Here is a 16,052-nt window from a genome sequence, read left to right on the forward strand (position 1 = left end):
GAATTATATGACAAGCAAAGACAGCATTCTCCACTGCAGTAGTTCCATGAACACAGAACACTTCTTTTAACATGTTAACCTCTTAACTCGGTGATCTCTCTTTCACTATTTTAACTAATTTCATTGTGCTTTCAAAACTCATATGTTATTTTCTTGCTGTTGTTGGTGGTGGTCTGTCTTGCTTACTAATTTCTGGGTTGAGCTTAAGTTCAGTGTTACCAGATTGCAGCAAATATGACTTTTATTACAGATATAAACTAATAAAAACAGAAGTTATCATGTTTGGCTACTTTTTGTTCTACTAAAGAGTGTCATACGGATGGTACACCAAAACAGAACACTACTTAAGATCACTTATATTTGGATTTGAGATGCGTACATACATATGACCACGAGGGAATCAATTTTGTCAAGACATGGAAAGCTGCCTGACTTTGTTATTCTGCCATGTCCAATGTAACAGTATTTGTATAATATAAATGTGACAATATAATAAATAGATAGGTGCCACTCTTACCAAATAATTCTGATTTCTATTCAATTGTGAGTTAAGTAAGTTTCAAATCACAACATTATTATGGGAATAAAGTGAGCTAATCTACACAGAGCATTTAACACATTGTCAGGCACAAATATATTGCCTTAAGATTTGAAAAAATGAGTTAACCATCCTTTTTATTAGCTCATTTTTGAAGTTCCTAAGTAAGGGAATTTAAGAAAGTAATACACATTCTTAACAAAATATGACTAAAAAAGGGAAAGAAGACAGTGACATCTTTATCTCCCTCAAATATGCTCAATAAGTTATAAATACAATAATAAAGCAAATATCCAAGTTAAAAAGAAAATTAAAAAGCATTTAGTTCCCTAGCATCTTAAATTTCAGAAATTTGACAAATTACATAACTTACTTAGAAGTAGACAGCACTGTTCTTAGAAGTGTTCAAGAATTTCTTCAAAGAATCAATAAGCAGCAGTTATTTTCAAAGAGTGCTACATCCACATAGCTAAGGAACTTCCAAAATTACTTGTAAGAAGTTAAATATTTAGCAAATATTCTCCAAAAGAACAACATATAAGTCTTACCATATTTCCCATCATCTCTGCCTTGATAATCTTGGCTCCCAGCTTGTTCTTCTCATCAACACTCAAGATGTGGATAGAGTCATCCACTGGACTACTCCTGTTTGAACAGGACAGATTAAGAGCATATGAAATACAGGTACATATTAACAAGAAGTAAGTTGTTGCAAGTAACATCACCAATATTCAAATGTTACTTTAATTGACCTTAACAAAGCATTCAGCACAAATAGATCATGATTCTAGTATATTAAATAAATAAATAAATAACCCTCAGTGCTCCACCATAAATCAGTACTTAAAGATTCTATGTTACAATGTCATGATGGCCTATGGCAGTTATAATATCTGACCAAAGATCCAGTAGCAATGAGAAAAATAATATGTCAGCTATTCTTCATTACTTAATATTCCCATACTCATTCTAAAAAAGAAAGAAACAAACAAAAAATTAAAACTCTAGAATCAGGCCATAACTCTACACAGCTAGGGAAACTCTTCTCATTCAATGTGATAAATTACTGATAATCTAAGAAACTATAATCAGGAAATTACATTTAACTGCATTTAAAGAATAAAAACAGTGACCATGTGCTCTTGCAAAGTCAACCCAGAATTAGACAACATAAACTAATTTACAACTAATATCACGTGTGAAACCTATACTATGGAAGCCTCACAAAAGAAAAGAGAAATTTCCAGCCAAGGTCAGATTCCTGGCATATACAAAGTTGTCCCAACTTACTGCCTTAAGAAAGATTTGAGACTACAGTGCAGGGAGGGTGAACCCAGGGAGAGCATGAAGGACTCCTTAACGGGAGAGACATAGCTAAGAGTCCAAGGCAGCTAGAGAGGGGAGAGCTACACAGTGAAAGGATCCCAGAGAAGTGCAGAGAGTTCCCGTTGAGTATTCAGCAAGACACTACCTGGAGTCAGGGAAAGAACTATCCCAAAGGGTTAAAGGAAGAGATATTCAGCATTCCTGGTAATAGTGCCTGGTCCTACAAGTCAGACTAGGAAAATTCATAATTCTGAAAGCACTGGGTAGAATATTAAGGGTCTTGTTTCATTAGTGGGAAATAAGTCCTAGACTAAATGTTGCTCTCAGCCCACCTAACAAATATTAAAAGCAGGAGTCAAAAGGACCAAACAGTCTCCAATTAAGTTAACTGGGTCCCAAAATAAAGCTCAAGAATACTTACAGCAATGCAAAAATATCCAGCACTCACAAAGTAAAATTCATAATATCTAGTATCCAATTAAAGATTATCAGACATGCAAAGATGTAGAAAAGTAAAACACATAATTAGGAGAAAAAGCTATCAATCAAACCAAGAACTGACACAGATGTAAGAAACAGCATACAAGGGCATTAAAAGTTATTATTATAAATTTATTCCACATGTTCAAAAAGTTAGAGACAACTAAGATATAAAATAGGTTAAGAATTTAGTTTCTACAAGTGAAAATTACAATGTCTGAGATAAAAAAATACACTGAAAAGGATTAATGTAAGATTAGACTGCAAAAGAAAAAATCAGTTAACTTGAAGCATTAGAAACTATGCAAAATGAAACACACAGAGAAAAAGAATTTTAAAAATGGAAAAGAACAAACGAGAGCTATGGGACAACCTTAAATACCCTACTATTCATGCTATTGGAGTCCCTGAAAGAAATGAGAGACAGAAGAAACAAAGGCCAAATTTTACCAAATACGTTGAAAACTAAAAAACTTTCATATCCAAGAAGCTCACAGAATCCCAAGTACAAAAACAAGACAGGGCTTCCCTGGTGGCGCAGTGGTTGAGAGTCCGCCTGCCGATGCAGGGGACACGGGTTCGTGCCCCGGTCCGGGAAGATCCCACATGCCGCGGAGTGGCTGGGCCCGTGAACCATGGCCACTGAGCCTGTGTGTCTGGAGCCTGTGCTCCGCAATGAGAGAGGCCACAACAGTGAGAGGCCCGCGTACCGCAAAAACAAACAAACAAACCAAAAAAAAAAAAAAAAACAAGACAAACAAAAAAACTACCTGAAAAGAAACCACAGCAAGGCACTTCATAATCAAATTGCTCAAAACTAGTGATAAAGAGAACATTTCAGAGCAGCCATAGGAGGAAAAAAAAGACAGTTATGCACATAGAAACAAAGGAAAGTATGACAGCAGATTTCTCATCAGAAAAAATGTAAGCAAGAAAAGAGTAGCAATATCTTTAAAGTACTTTAAAATGCCAACCTAGAATTCTATATCAAGTGAAAATATCTTTAAAAGAAAAGTGAAATGAAGAGTTTTTCAGACATACAAAGCTGAAAGAATATTAAAGAAAAGCCTTCAGGCAGAAAAAAAATTATACCAGACTGAAACATGGATAAACCCAAAGGAAGGAAGAGCAACAGAAATGATGACTACAAGGGTAAATATTTAATACTTAAATATTTAAAAGGTCACAGACCCAAGAAATGGCCAAGTGCTACGTACAGTTGCCAAATAAAACACATGACACGCAATTAAATTTGAATTTCAGGTAAAAAAAAAATATATATTTTTAGTTTAAGTATGTCCAAACATTTTTATTTGCTAAATCTGGCAACCCCAGTTACATAGCACTGTGCAAGGCACAATCTCAGTTGCCTCAGTCTCTGCATCTGGAAAATGCCCAGGTCAGTCTATAATTTCTCATAGTTATAAAATCAGTTCTATGATTTTTTTCCTAGTTCTAAAATTCATTGGTTCTAAAGCTCCCTAAAATTCTGGCATTTTATAAAGAATTCAACATATACCCAGGATAATGTTCAGACAAATTAACAGCTTCTAACAATCCATCACTGAATCTTTCCACTCCCTGAAAACAGGCATTCTTCAAGGTCCCACACTTGGTTTCTCACTTTATACCACTCTACATGCTCAGGAATTCTTTTTTGTTTACATATATGTGGAATATTCCTAGACTGTCCTTTCCCTCTCCAGCCAATCACGGAATTCATGGAAAGCCTCAAAACATCTGTAACATCAAAATTAACACAGCTAACAAAGAATACTGTCTTCAGACCAAAACATAAAGCTTTCAATGAGTTCCTGTATTACAGTATATCTATCAGAAGCTTACAACATATAAACATGAAGCAATTATAGAACCAGAAGGAATATTAACAATGTAAGATTGCTTACATATTCTGCTTAGCTGCAGTCACAGAAGTAAAAACCTACAGATCACCCAAATGTTAAGCCAATCCTAATGATATCAGGAAATAAGAGCCTCATCCCACTAGCAACTGGTGACTGGAAACAGTCTACCTTCCAGACTACCTGGAGTGAAGCCTGGACAATTATATATGTATACAGCCTTAGACATTCTCTAATCCCTGCCATGTTTATCCGGTCAATACAACTGGATTTCTCCTTTCGCTTCCTGGGAACAAAGCCCTGACGTGAACCAGAGCCCATGTGACTGGGCCTCCCATCATTCAGTCCAGATTTTGCCAGCTTCCCTGCCTCCCTCCTACTGAAAGCTACACACTGTGCTCTATAATCCACAGCTTCAGATGGAGTCACTAACAAAAGTGATTTACCAGACTCATGACCCCAAACCACAATGCTTATACCTACTACTGCCACCAATGAATTCTATTATTTCCTAAAACCTCTTCCTTCAGTGTCCCATTCATTTGGTGGTATTTTAAAACATATTTTAATGATCATTCAAGTATAAGTTAGTTATTATCCTTTGGATACTCATTTTCTATTTATGGCTATTTCAAATAGTGCCAGCCCTATGGCTAAAGCAAGTTTTCCTAGGTTTGATCCCATTCAACCTGGGTTTCCTGATCGACTGACTCAGCCCTATATATAAGTGCTACAGGTACAAGAATAATAAAACCAATAAGTGCTGCCTATTTTCCTAATCATTATGGGTCCAACCACTATCCTATCTATATTTTGCTTTCAGAACTCTAACATTAGGGGACTTCCCTGATGGTCCAGTGGGTAAGACTCTGTGCTCCCACTGCAGGGGATCTGGGTTCGATCCCTGGTCAGGGAACTAGATCCTGCATGCATGCCTCAACTAAGGAGTCCTTATGCCGCAACTAAAGATCCCACATGTCACAACTAAGACCCAGCGCAGCCTAAATAAATAATTTTTTTTAAAGATATGTGTATAAAAAAAAAACTCTAACATTAGCTTTAAAACCTGACAACTATCAAAGTGGATTTCTTTCTCTGCAAAACCACCACCAAAATTCATGCTTCCCTCTGCAGGATATTTCACATATCTTTTCCACTTTATATTTGGGCTATGGCAGCATATTTTCCTTCAGTCTCCCAGACCGCCAGTAGGCATGCAATATTTACAATTATGATTATACTTTAAAATGCAGCAATTTCCTTTGGAAGTAATATGGCAGTACTAACAAAATCTACCAAAATATTTCTTGTGGCATATCCATTTAAAAGAATTACTAAACTCATTTAGTTTTTTAGATTGCAAAAAAGCAATAAATTTTGAGGGACTATATAGCTACTGAATTCATCTTCCAGCTCTTTTTGTTAAATATACTGTGAAATGGAATACAATTCACAAAACGGAACTACTGAATTGTTAAAAGTACATATCCTATCTCTTCCATTGAATTTAAGAAATAGAAAATCATAACTCATATCTAATTAGTAACTGATGCTCTAAAAATACAGTTCAGTTCCCTGAATCCTCTGGACCTTAATATTCATTAATCAGTTTAAAAAATAAATGAAAAAATACCCAGCAAGCGAAGACTTTGTATCCTGTAGGTGTTCTTTTTTCAGAGAGTCCTCTCTCAAGCTTTCACCCTGTGATTTTTCTCTCACGTCTTCTGAAACTTGTCCACGGTCAACACTGTGACTGGTTTCTAATGGTTTTCGATTTGAATGTTTCCTGTCTCCTTCTCTCTCATCAGATCGACTCCACCATGATAAACTTTCCTCACTGTTCTCTGTGGATTTTTGAAAACCACAATGTACAGAATCCTGAGAGACCAGTGTTGAAGATGAACTAGATGGTTCAAAATTTCTGTCCTTGCTATGAAATGACAGTTCTGCATCAGAGGGTCTTAAGAATTTAGGTCTCAAATTTATATGAGAAGAAAACTCTTGATTTTGTTTTGGACTCAATTCTCTTCTACATGCTTCTAAAGACCCAGATCTACTATCTTTTTCATCACCACTAAACTTATCTTTATTGATATTCTTTGCAATATCTGTTGTATTATATCTATCTCTTGAACTTTTATTATATTTTACCAAGTCTGATTTTCTACTTTCCTGACTACTTTGTGCTCTCTCTGAGTATGCTGGTTTCCTCCACCGTTCTCGTCTACAGTCTTCTTTCATAAACGCAGTTTTCTCAGCTTCTTTTAATTTCAACTGGAAGATTTCCATTGACTAGAAAGGAGGAAAAATTAAACAAGATATTTAAAATTAAAAATGGCTCAATGACTTGTACCCCACATGGCACTGTGTCACGATACACTGTCATGTAGCACAACGAAAGAAAAACTCAACAAAGGGTAATAAAAGACCCATACAGTCATCCTACCTGACATGGCCTGAAATATGTCCCCCCCAAATTTATATGTTGAACCCCTAATCCCTAGTACCTCAGAATATGACCACATTTGTAGACAGGATCTTTAAAGCAGTGATTAAGTTAAAATGAGGTCATTGGGTTAGACCCTAATCCAGTATGACTGATGTCCTTGTAAGAAGAAGAAATTTGGACACACAAAGAGACATGAGGAATGTGCACACACAGAGAAAAGTTCATGTGAGGACAGAGCAAGAAGGCAGTCATTTATGAATCAAGAAGAGAAGCCTCAGATGAAACCAAACCCTCTAACATCTTGATCTTGGACTTCCATTCTCCTGAGCTGTAAGACAAATTTCTGTTGTTTAAGCCACCCAGCCTGTGGAGCTGTGTTTTGGCAGCCCTAGCAAGGAAACACACTACCATAAAATGAATACTTAAAAAAATATGAATAACCAATGAAAAATTACCAAATAATGAAAAAATCCTGGGAGCTCAAAAGGAGCCCTTTGACCAAATGACCAGCACTAAAACAAAATGTAATTCAGAAAACAATAAAAACATAATTAAAAAATAATAATAATTCCTATGGGGCTTCCCTGATGGCGCAGTGGTTGAGAGTCCACCTGTCGATGCAGGGGACACGGGTTCGTGCCCCGGTCCAGGAAGATCCCACATGCCGCGGAGTGGCTGGGCCCGTGAGCCATGGCCGCTGAGCATGCGCGTCCGGAGCCTATGCTCCGCAACGGGAGAGGCCACAACAGTGAGAGGCCCGTGTACCGCAAAAAATAATAATAATTCCTACAGTCAGTGACAGTCAAGATGTTACTAAAATACTAAAACAAAATAGATTCTCATAAAAAAGAGCAGTTCAAGAATAATAAAGACTTATAATTAAACTATGTTCAAAACTATGCATGTAGTGAGTAGAAGAATAGAAAGTGTTGAATCCAAATTTGTGAATTCAACACTAGCCTGGGAATTTGCTATACTTAGGAAAAAATGGTAAATTGATTTAAGTTACAGGGAGAAGACACATGAACAATTAATTCTACAGAATCTAATATGCATATGCTAGTACTTTCAGAAAGAAAAAAGCGAAGATAATAGGAGCATTAACAAAAAAAAGAGAGAAAATTTCCTCAGCTAACTTTCTAGATCCAAAGGGCTCACCCAACAGCCTTAGGGGAGGAGAGAAAGTGAAGCATACAAAGACTCATACATAAAAAATCCTAATTCCTGAGTCTCAAAATTCATTCAGAAAAAAAATTCTTCACAAAGATTGGATCAGGTGAGAAGGGAGTGTGAGCATGTAAACAAACGTGAGTTAGGTAAATAACACATTGCCTACAAAGGAAAGAAAGTCAGACTGCTATCAACTATTTGCTTACAATACTAAATGCTAGAAGATAATGGAATAAAGATCAAATTTTGATAAAAAATTATAAGGCAATAGTAATTCTATATACAGAATTCAATTCAGTCAAATTATCCTTCCTTGACATGGACAAAAGAAAGTCATTTTCCAAAATGAAAGGAATCAAAAAGTAAATCACTTACTAATTCTGGGGGGAAAATTACTCAGGATCATTAAGCCAAACCATAAATGAATTAGGGCAAAGATCTCTGAAAAAAGGAATGCATGCTATAAACAAATAGCAATAGTCTAAATAATTGTTCTTGTAGTTGTGAAGAATATAACTGTCAAGAATCACATGCATATTTTTTAAATTTATAGTAAACTGTAATTAAAATTTCAAATTATTTCAATAAAATATGTGAGTTGAGATGGAAAGTTGTCATCTTAGTCTAGACAGAGATAATCCATTATATTTCATTTTTTCAAATTATTTTAAAAATTCAGGTTTAACATGTTTCTTAAATTTAATGACAACATCAACAGAGTGAAACTGATGGCAGTGGGGGGGAATATTTTCATAATTTAAGCATTGCCTCATAGGCAACTTCTTTTTTTCTTGGTGATACATAAATTAATGATGTATCTACAATTAGTGGCTTCTTAGATTAAATAAAATATGGTAATAATAAAAACCAAAACAGCAGTTACCACAATTTATCCAATGCTTATTTTACTACATCTTTTGTATCATTTAAGTGGGCTCTACAAACAATGCCTAGGTTCAAATTTACTCATGAGCTACGTAATCTTGGTTATTTAAACTCTGTCTGCTTCAGTTTCCTCATTTACCAAACAAGAAAATAGTACAATTATGGGTATTAAATAAGTTTAATTATACATGAAGTATTTTAACAGTACCTGGCAGAAAAAAAGCATTCAAATTATTATTAATGTTCACAACAATTCTATGATATTGATACTAATAGCTGTGTTTTTAAAATGAAAAATAAAAATGAAGCTAAGGTCACATAGCAAGAGTAACAAACACTGTATTGAAATTCAGGACTATTTGACTACAAAGCCAATGTTTTTAACTACTATGTCAAAATGCCTCACTCTGTGATTCTTAACTGTTCTAGAGCATTAAGAAATTACATAAGGGACTTCCCTGGTGGTCCAGTGGTTAAGACTTCACCTTCCAATGCAAGGGGTGAGGGTTCAATCCCTGGTTGGGGAGCTAGGATCCCACATGCCTCACGGCCAAAAAACCAAAACATAAAACAGAAGTAATACTGTAACAAATTCAATAAAGACTTTAAAAATGGTCCACATCAAAAAAAAATCTAAAAAACGAAGGTTTAAAAAAAAAGAACTTATATAAAAGTTCACAATTCAAAACATAAACTCATAATAACCCCTAAAAAAACATAAGAAGGAAACTAAAGGCCATGTTATGTATAAATAAAGATATAAATTCAAAATAAAATATTAACAAATTTAATGTAGTGGTATATTAAAGGAAATGCCATAATCAAATAGGATTCAAAGAATGCAAGAATAGTCCAATGTTAGGAAATGTATTCAGGCAATTCATCTCATTAACAAAAGAAAAAAAAAATCACAGTTATATCAAAGGATACCAAAAAAGTTATTTCATAAAATTTAGATACCCATTCCTAATTTAAAAGCAAAAGCAAATTAACAAAAAAACACTTTTGAATAAACTTTGAATGCAAAGATACTTTCTAAAGATGACAATCTTCATCTTAAATGCGAGAAGTTATCACTTAAACACAGAAAGAAAAGTGTTATTAATCAAAGTTCTGAAATTCTACTTCAAGAATACAAGAAAGTTGAAATATTGTAATACCGAGTAGCAAAAGCAAAAGTAATCACCATTTGCATATAACTATATTCCCATATAACCCCATTAAAAAAAAAAAACCCTATAGATTTAATGACAAGAGTTAAAAAAAAATGGGCAGACTAGCACCAGGCAAGTCAGAAAACATAAGAGAACAAAGATTCAGCATACAATTGAAAAAAATAAAAATATCTTAGGATACATGCATTAACAACTGAATGGAGAAATGTACTGAAGAGCATAAATAGAAATCTGAATTGACTGTGGTGACCTAAATGGGAAAGAAATCCGAAAAAGAGGGGATATATGTATAGGTATAGCTGATACACTTTGCTGTACAGTAGAATCTAATGCAACACTGTAAAACAACCCTACTCCAATAAAAATTTTAAAAAATTTTGAATTGAGAAATAATCAGTATTTTAGGATGAGATTACTCAACATTACAAAGGTATTAATTGTCTTTGATTTATCTATACATTTAATTAAATTTAAATCAAAATTCCAAAATGAGTTGTAAATTTATAATGTATTTTGGAAAACTGTTTCTTTTGAGCTTGAACTTGACAAAATTGATTCTAAATTTAACAACAAAAAAAAGCACACATAAGAATGTAAAGTTACTTTTTAGTGACTAATAAAAGGAGACTTACCCTGTCACATAGTAGGTGTTCACTAATTATTTGCTATCTGCATGAGTTACTGAAAACTACAGTAATTAAAATAGTATGATACTAAATCCAGGAAACAACAAAAAAATCAATAAAATAGATTTGAGAGTAAAGAAATAGACTGATTATATAAAAAATGATGTAATATATAATAAATGTATCATTTCTAATTAGTGGGAAAAAATAATTCATTCAATATATTATAAATGACTATCTAAAGACTTAAGGAAAGTTAAATGCTTACTTTAAACTATACACAAATATGTATTTCAAAAATATTAAAGCTATCCATAAAAATAAAACTGAACAAGTTCTCAAAGGACATATAGGTGTGCATTTTTATGATCTTGGGGGTGGAGAAGGCCTGTCAATGAATTATACCAATAACATTAAGTCATAAAAGAAAAACCTGATAGGTTTTGTTCGTAAAAATATTTAAAATATATTCATAGCAAATATAAACAAAGTAAAAAATGAACATGAAACTAACAGGAAGAAATTTGAACAGACTTATTAAAAGATCTTAAATTAATATCCCAAAATGGGTAAATACCATCAATAATCAATCAAATGGCCAAAAATATATGAAAAAATATCCCACTTTGCTAGTAAACAAATGTATAAAAATAAAAGCAAAGAAAAAGTCTGCTTACCAATCACAGTAGCACAGAGTATAAAGAATGATAGTACTACTATTGAAAACCATGTAACAAAAGTCATTTTACTGACAGTATAATTTCTTCAATATTTCTGTACAGAAATTTTGCAATACATATCTCACTTTAAGTGTCTATATCCTCTAAATTGACAATTTCCCTTTTAGCAATTCATGTAAGAAAATAACCAGGTAAGTATGAAAAATGCATTGGAAAAGATGATCAGCACAGTGTTGTTTAACAGCGGAGAAAATAAAAATATATAAATGTCCCTCCACTGACAATTAAATAAATAATGGTAAAATCATATAAATATATATATGTAAATATTAAGAGGTCATTAAAATATATACATTTACTGGCAACCAACTATGTCTGTTTGTGTAAGTGAAAGAATCAGGATGTATTCTATGAGCCTACTGTTTTTTTTTTTTGTTTTTTTTTTTGTTTTTTTTTGTGGTACGCGGGCCTCTCACTGTTGTGGCCTCTCCTGTTGCGGAGCACAGGCTCCGGACGCGCAGGCCCAGCAGCCATGGCTCACGAGCCCAGCCGCTCTGCGGCATGTGGGATTCTCCCAGACCGGGACACAAACCCGTGTCCCCTGCATTGGCAGGTGGACTCTCAACCACTGCACCACCAGGAAAGCCCGAGCCTACTTTTATAAAACTGTTTATTTTAAAAGTATATAATAACCAGAAAAAAATCTAAAAAAAAAATCAAAATATTAACAAAGATTCTCTTAAAACAAAGGATAATTTTTCTCTCTCACTTTCTTTGTTTGCCTACTCCTTCCTAAGCCTTCTTTCTTCTGAAATTAAAAAAGAAAAACAGGATATCAATAGCTACTGAAACAGAAAGATTATTCACCCATGGTAAATGGGGGAGCTGGTTCTAAAATATACTGCTGCATGATTCCATTGTTTTGTACATACACACACACACACACACACACACACACACACACTTGGTAATCATGTCATGATGTATGTAAGTGAAATCATTATGCTGCATATCTTAAGCTTATATAGTGCTGTTATGTCAAGTATATGTCAAGTATGTCAAGTATATTTCATAAAACTGGAAGAAAAAATAAATATCACTTTTTAAAAGCACACTCTCTAAACAACAACAAAAAAACTGTTACAATCTGAAACTCCGGAATACAACAAAAACTCTGAAATAAAATAAAATCTCTGATATATACAAAATTTTTAACAGTGGTTATGTCCAGAGGTATACTATGGAGGCTTTCCTATATTATTTAAATTTCCTCACAAGAAGAAAACGTTGCTTTTACATTAAACACATGCATACTTAAATTTTACATACTTAAGTTTTATATTCATTGAGTTTTATATTCAAATATGCTACATAGGTTTACATAAAAATGAAAAGGAAAAAATGGCTATAGCAATATACACATTTGAAATTTAGTATCAAGTCAATTCAAAAGTGTTTCCTGGCACAAAACACTGACAAAGTTAATTTCTCATATAACTCTGAAAATAATATGTATCTCCTTAATACTTACCCCATATCTTTCAGCTACAATGTCTTCTAAATTTCTATTTTGTTTCTCAGCTTGTTCCTTCATTCTTTGGTAAGACTTCCTTAGCCAGCTTAAACCACCATCTTCTACTACTGAAATTAAATTCCAATATTAAATATCAGTTATACTTTTCACATGGTTATGACAGAATACTTATTGCTACTACAATGATTTCTAACTATAAAATTACATATTATTCCTTGAATATATAAAAATCATAAATACATTTAAAATTCAACATATACTTGAGTGCCTATATATGCAAGGTGCAGTTCTACAATTATGAGAAAGGAAAAAATAAAACTACCCTCAAAAACACTGCCATCTAAGAGAATGAGGATAAAAAGACATAAATAATTATAACAAAGATAATATTTGATAAATATTATAAACAGCTAAAAAGTTATATAAAAATGGAAAAAAAGGAACGATTGCCTCTAAATGTGAGGTCAGGGAAAATTTCACAAACCAGGCTGAAAAAATGAGTTGGATTTCTATAATAAAAGATAAGAGTAGGAAGGGCATTCCTAGAAATAAATAAGGAATAAAGGTACACACATGGGGTAGAAAAGCTGTTTCAGATACAACACAAAGAACAAATAAGGAGCTGAGAGCAGTCAAGAGGGTGGAATAGGAGGACCTGGGGTTCACTTCTCCCCACAAGTACATCAAGAATATATCTACAAGTGGAACAATTTGCATAGAGCACCTGCTGAACACTAGCAGAGGATCCTGGACACCTAAAAGGACAAGAGAAGATCCCTGTGTAACCAGGTAGGATGAAGGACAGAAAGGGAAGAAAAGGAAAAGAGGAAACGGGATGGAATCCACACTCCTGGGGAGGAGCTGAAGGAGAGGAGAGATTACCAAACCCAGGGAGGCCCCCTTACCAGTGGCAAAATATGCTGAAAGGGGTGGATTCAGGGGCTATTGTAAGAAAGGGCAGTGGCTGATCTGTGGCAGTCAGAAGAAAACAAGACTTCCATGGACAGTCTGTACCACAGCCCTGCACACCTCAGCCTGAGATGGGTGTCTGCCAACGTGGGCAGGGGCTGGGTGCTGACGCGAGATGTTAGGAGAGCAGACCCAGGGAGAGGACTGCTGTTGGCTGTGTGGATACGGCCTGAAGGGACGGGAGTGAGGAGCTCTGCAGCTGGGAATGCTCCTGGAAGAAGTAGGACTGCCTTAGAAGCAAGGCGCCATTGTTGAGTGGCACACAAGGGGCGGGGCCCTCATCGCAGCCTCTCTCCCCACATGCCAGCCCTGGCCTCCATGGCCACTGGGAGGGATTCCCAACAGAGTGCCCACGCCCCAGTCATTGCAACCTTGTCCCCCTCACACCTGAGCAAGTGCACATGCCCCAGTCATAGGCACCTTATTCCCTCCTGCCTGAGCAAGCATGCATGCCCCAATTGATCACCACCTGTGGCCAATCCCACCTAAGCGAGTAAGAGTCTCCCACTCAGTTGCTGCCTTTGCCCCCACTCGCCTGGGTGGAGAGCAGATGCTTGAGGTTAGCCCACACACCGAGATGGGACCGAAACCAAAACTGAGCCCCCATGGCTGTACGACTAAGGAAGAGGAATTAAAATCTCTCCGTGCAGCTGCACAAGCCACAGATTTAACCCCCATGATCAGCCTGGTATATCCAACACCTGCAGAACAACTGAAGAGATGAGTGCTTCCAGAACTGAGATGGGTCTAGCTTTGGCAGCTGTGGACTTTGGGAACATGTGCACACGGGAGTTGGGGCAGGTCAGAATCTGTGTTGCAACCACACTGCCCATAGCAGGTCCAGAAACTTACCTGAAAGGTCTTTGAGGGCCTCCTGGGGAGGTGGAGGTTGGAAATGGCTCACCATGGGGGCAAAGACACTGATAGCAGAGCCCCCAGGGATTATTTTGTTCTGTTTTGTTTTGCTGTTTTAATTAATTCATTTAAAATTTTAAACGTATTTTTTATTGGTCTATTGGGTTTTTTTGTTTGTTTTGTCATTTTTGTTTCTTTTTGTCTTCTTTTTTTTCTTTTTTGTTTTGGAGCTTTTTTTCTCTTTTTCTGTTTGTTTCACTTTGTTTTCTTGTCATTTTTGTGTGTTTATTTTTTGTAGTCTTTGCTTTTTGTGTTGTTTTTCTTTTGTTTTTGTTAGTTATGTTTCTATTGTTTGTTTTCATTTTGAGGTATTTTTGTTTGGTTGGTGGTTGTCTACTTTATTATTTGTGGGGTTTTTTTGGATCTTTTTGGTTTTGTTTGCTTCTTTTTAGTTTTCTGTTTCTCTTGGTTTTTGTCTCTTTTCTGGGTTTTTTTGTTGTTTTTTGTTTGTTTGTTTTTGGCCACACCACGTGGCTTGCAAGTTCTTCCTTGGTTCCCCAGCCAGGGGTTGAAACTGAGCCCTGTGGTGGAAGCATGAAGTCCTGGCCACTGGACCTCCAGAGAATTCCTGGCCCCAGAGAATATTAATCAGTGTGAGCTCTCCCAGAGGTTCTCATCTCAGCAGCAAGACCTGGCTCCCCACAACAGCCTGCAAGCTTCAGTGCTGGATGTCTCAGGCCAAACTACCAGCAAGACAGGAACACAACCCCAACCATCAGCAGACAGGCTGCCAAAAGTCATCCTATGCTCAAGACACCCAAAATACAGCTCTTGCCACAGCCCTGCCCACCCAGCTCCAACCACCAGAGCACAGGCATCAGTCCCTCCAACCAGGAAGCCTACACAAGCCCCTGGACCAACATCACTCACAAGGGGGCAGACACCAGAAGCAAGAGGAACTACGACCCTGCAGCCTGCGGAAAGGTGACAATGAACATAGTAAGTTACACAAAATGAAAGAACAGAGGAATATGCTGCAGACAAAGGTGCAAGATAGAAACATACAAGATCAAATAAATGAAAAGGAACTAGGCAATCTACCCAAAAATAATTCAGAGTAATGATAGTAAAGATGATGCAAGATATCAGAAACAGAATAGAGGCACGGATCGAAAATATACATGAAATGATTAACAAAAAACTAGAGGAACCTAAGAACAAACAGTGATGAACAATAATGAAATGAAACTACCCTAGAAGGAATCAGTAGCAGAATAATTGAAGTAGAAGAACAGGTAAGTGAGCTGTAAGACAGAATGGGGGAAATCACTGCAGTGGAACAGAATAAAAAAAGAAATTAGGACAGTCTCAGAGACCTCTGGGACAACATTAAAGGAACCAATATTCGAATTATAGGGGTCCCAGAAAAAGAAGAGAAAGAGAAAGAGTCAGAAAATATTTGAAGGGATTGTAGTTGAAAAGTTCCCTAACATGGGAAAGGAA

At 35.7% G+C, this 16,052-nt stretch overlaps 1 protein-coding gene across 1 annotated transcript in view; it reads right to left on the bottom strand.

The window, feature by feature from the left end:
- CWF19L2 (CWF19 like cell cycle control factor 2) overlaps positions 1–16,052 on the bottom strand; it is a 195,461-nt gene that overhangs the window by 116,622 nt on the left and 62,787 nt on the right. Inside the window, exons 7-9 of the mRNA XM_082845542.1 lie at positions 12,723–12,832; positions 5,840–6,498; positions 1,087–1,183 (exon numbers count right to left, since the gene is read on the bottom strand). Of these exons, the coding sequence (XP_082701668.1) occupies positions 1,087–1,183; positions 5,840–6,498; positions 12,723–12,832 (866 nt within the window). The remainder of the gene's footprint in view (positions 1–1,086; positions 1,184–5,839; positions 6,499–12,722; positions 12,833–16,052) is intronic.

This window comes from Leucopleurus acutus (genome assembly GCF_964270905.1).
Source record: "Leucopleurus acutus genome assembly, chromosome: 8".
NCBI lineage: Eukaryota > Metazoa > Chordata > Mammalia > Artiodactyla > Delphinidae > Leucopleurus > Leucopleurus acutus.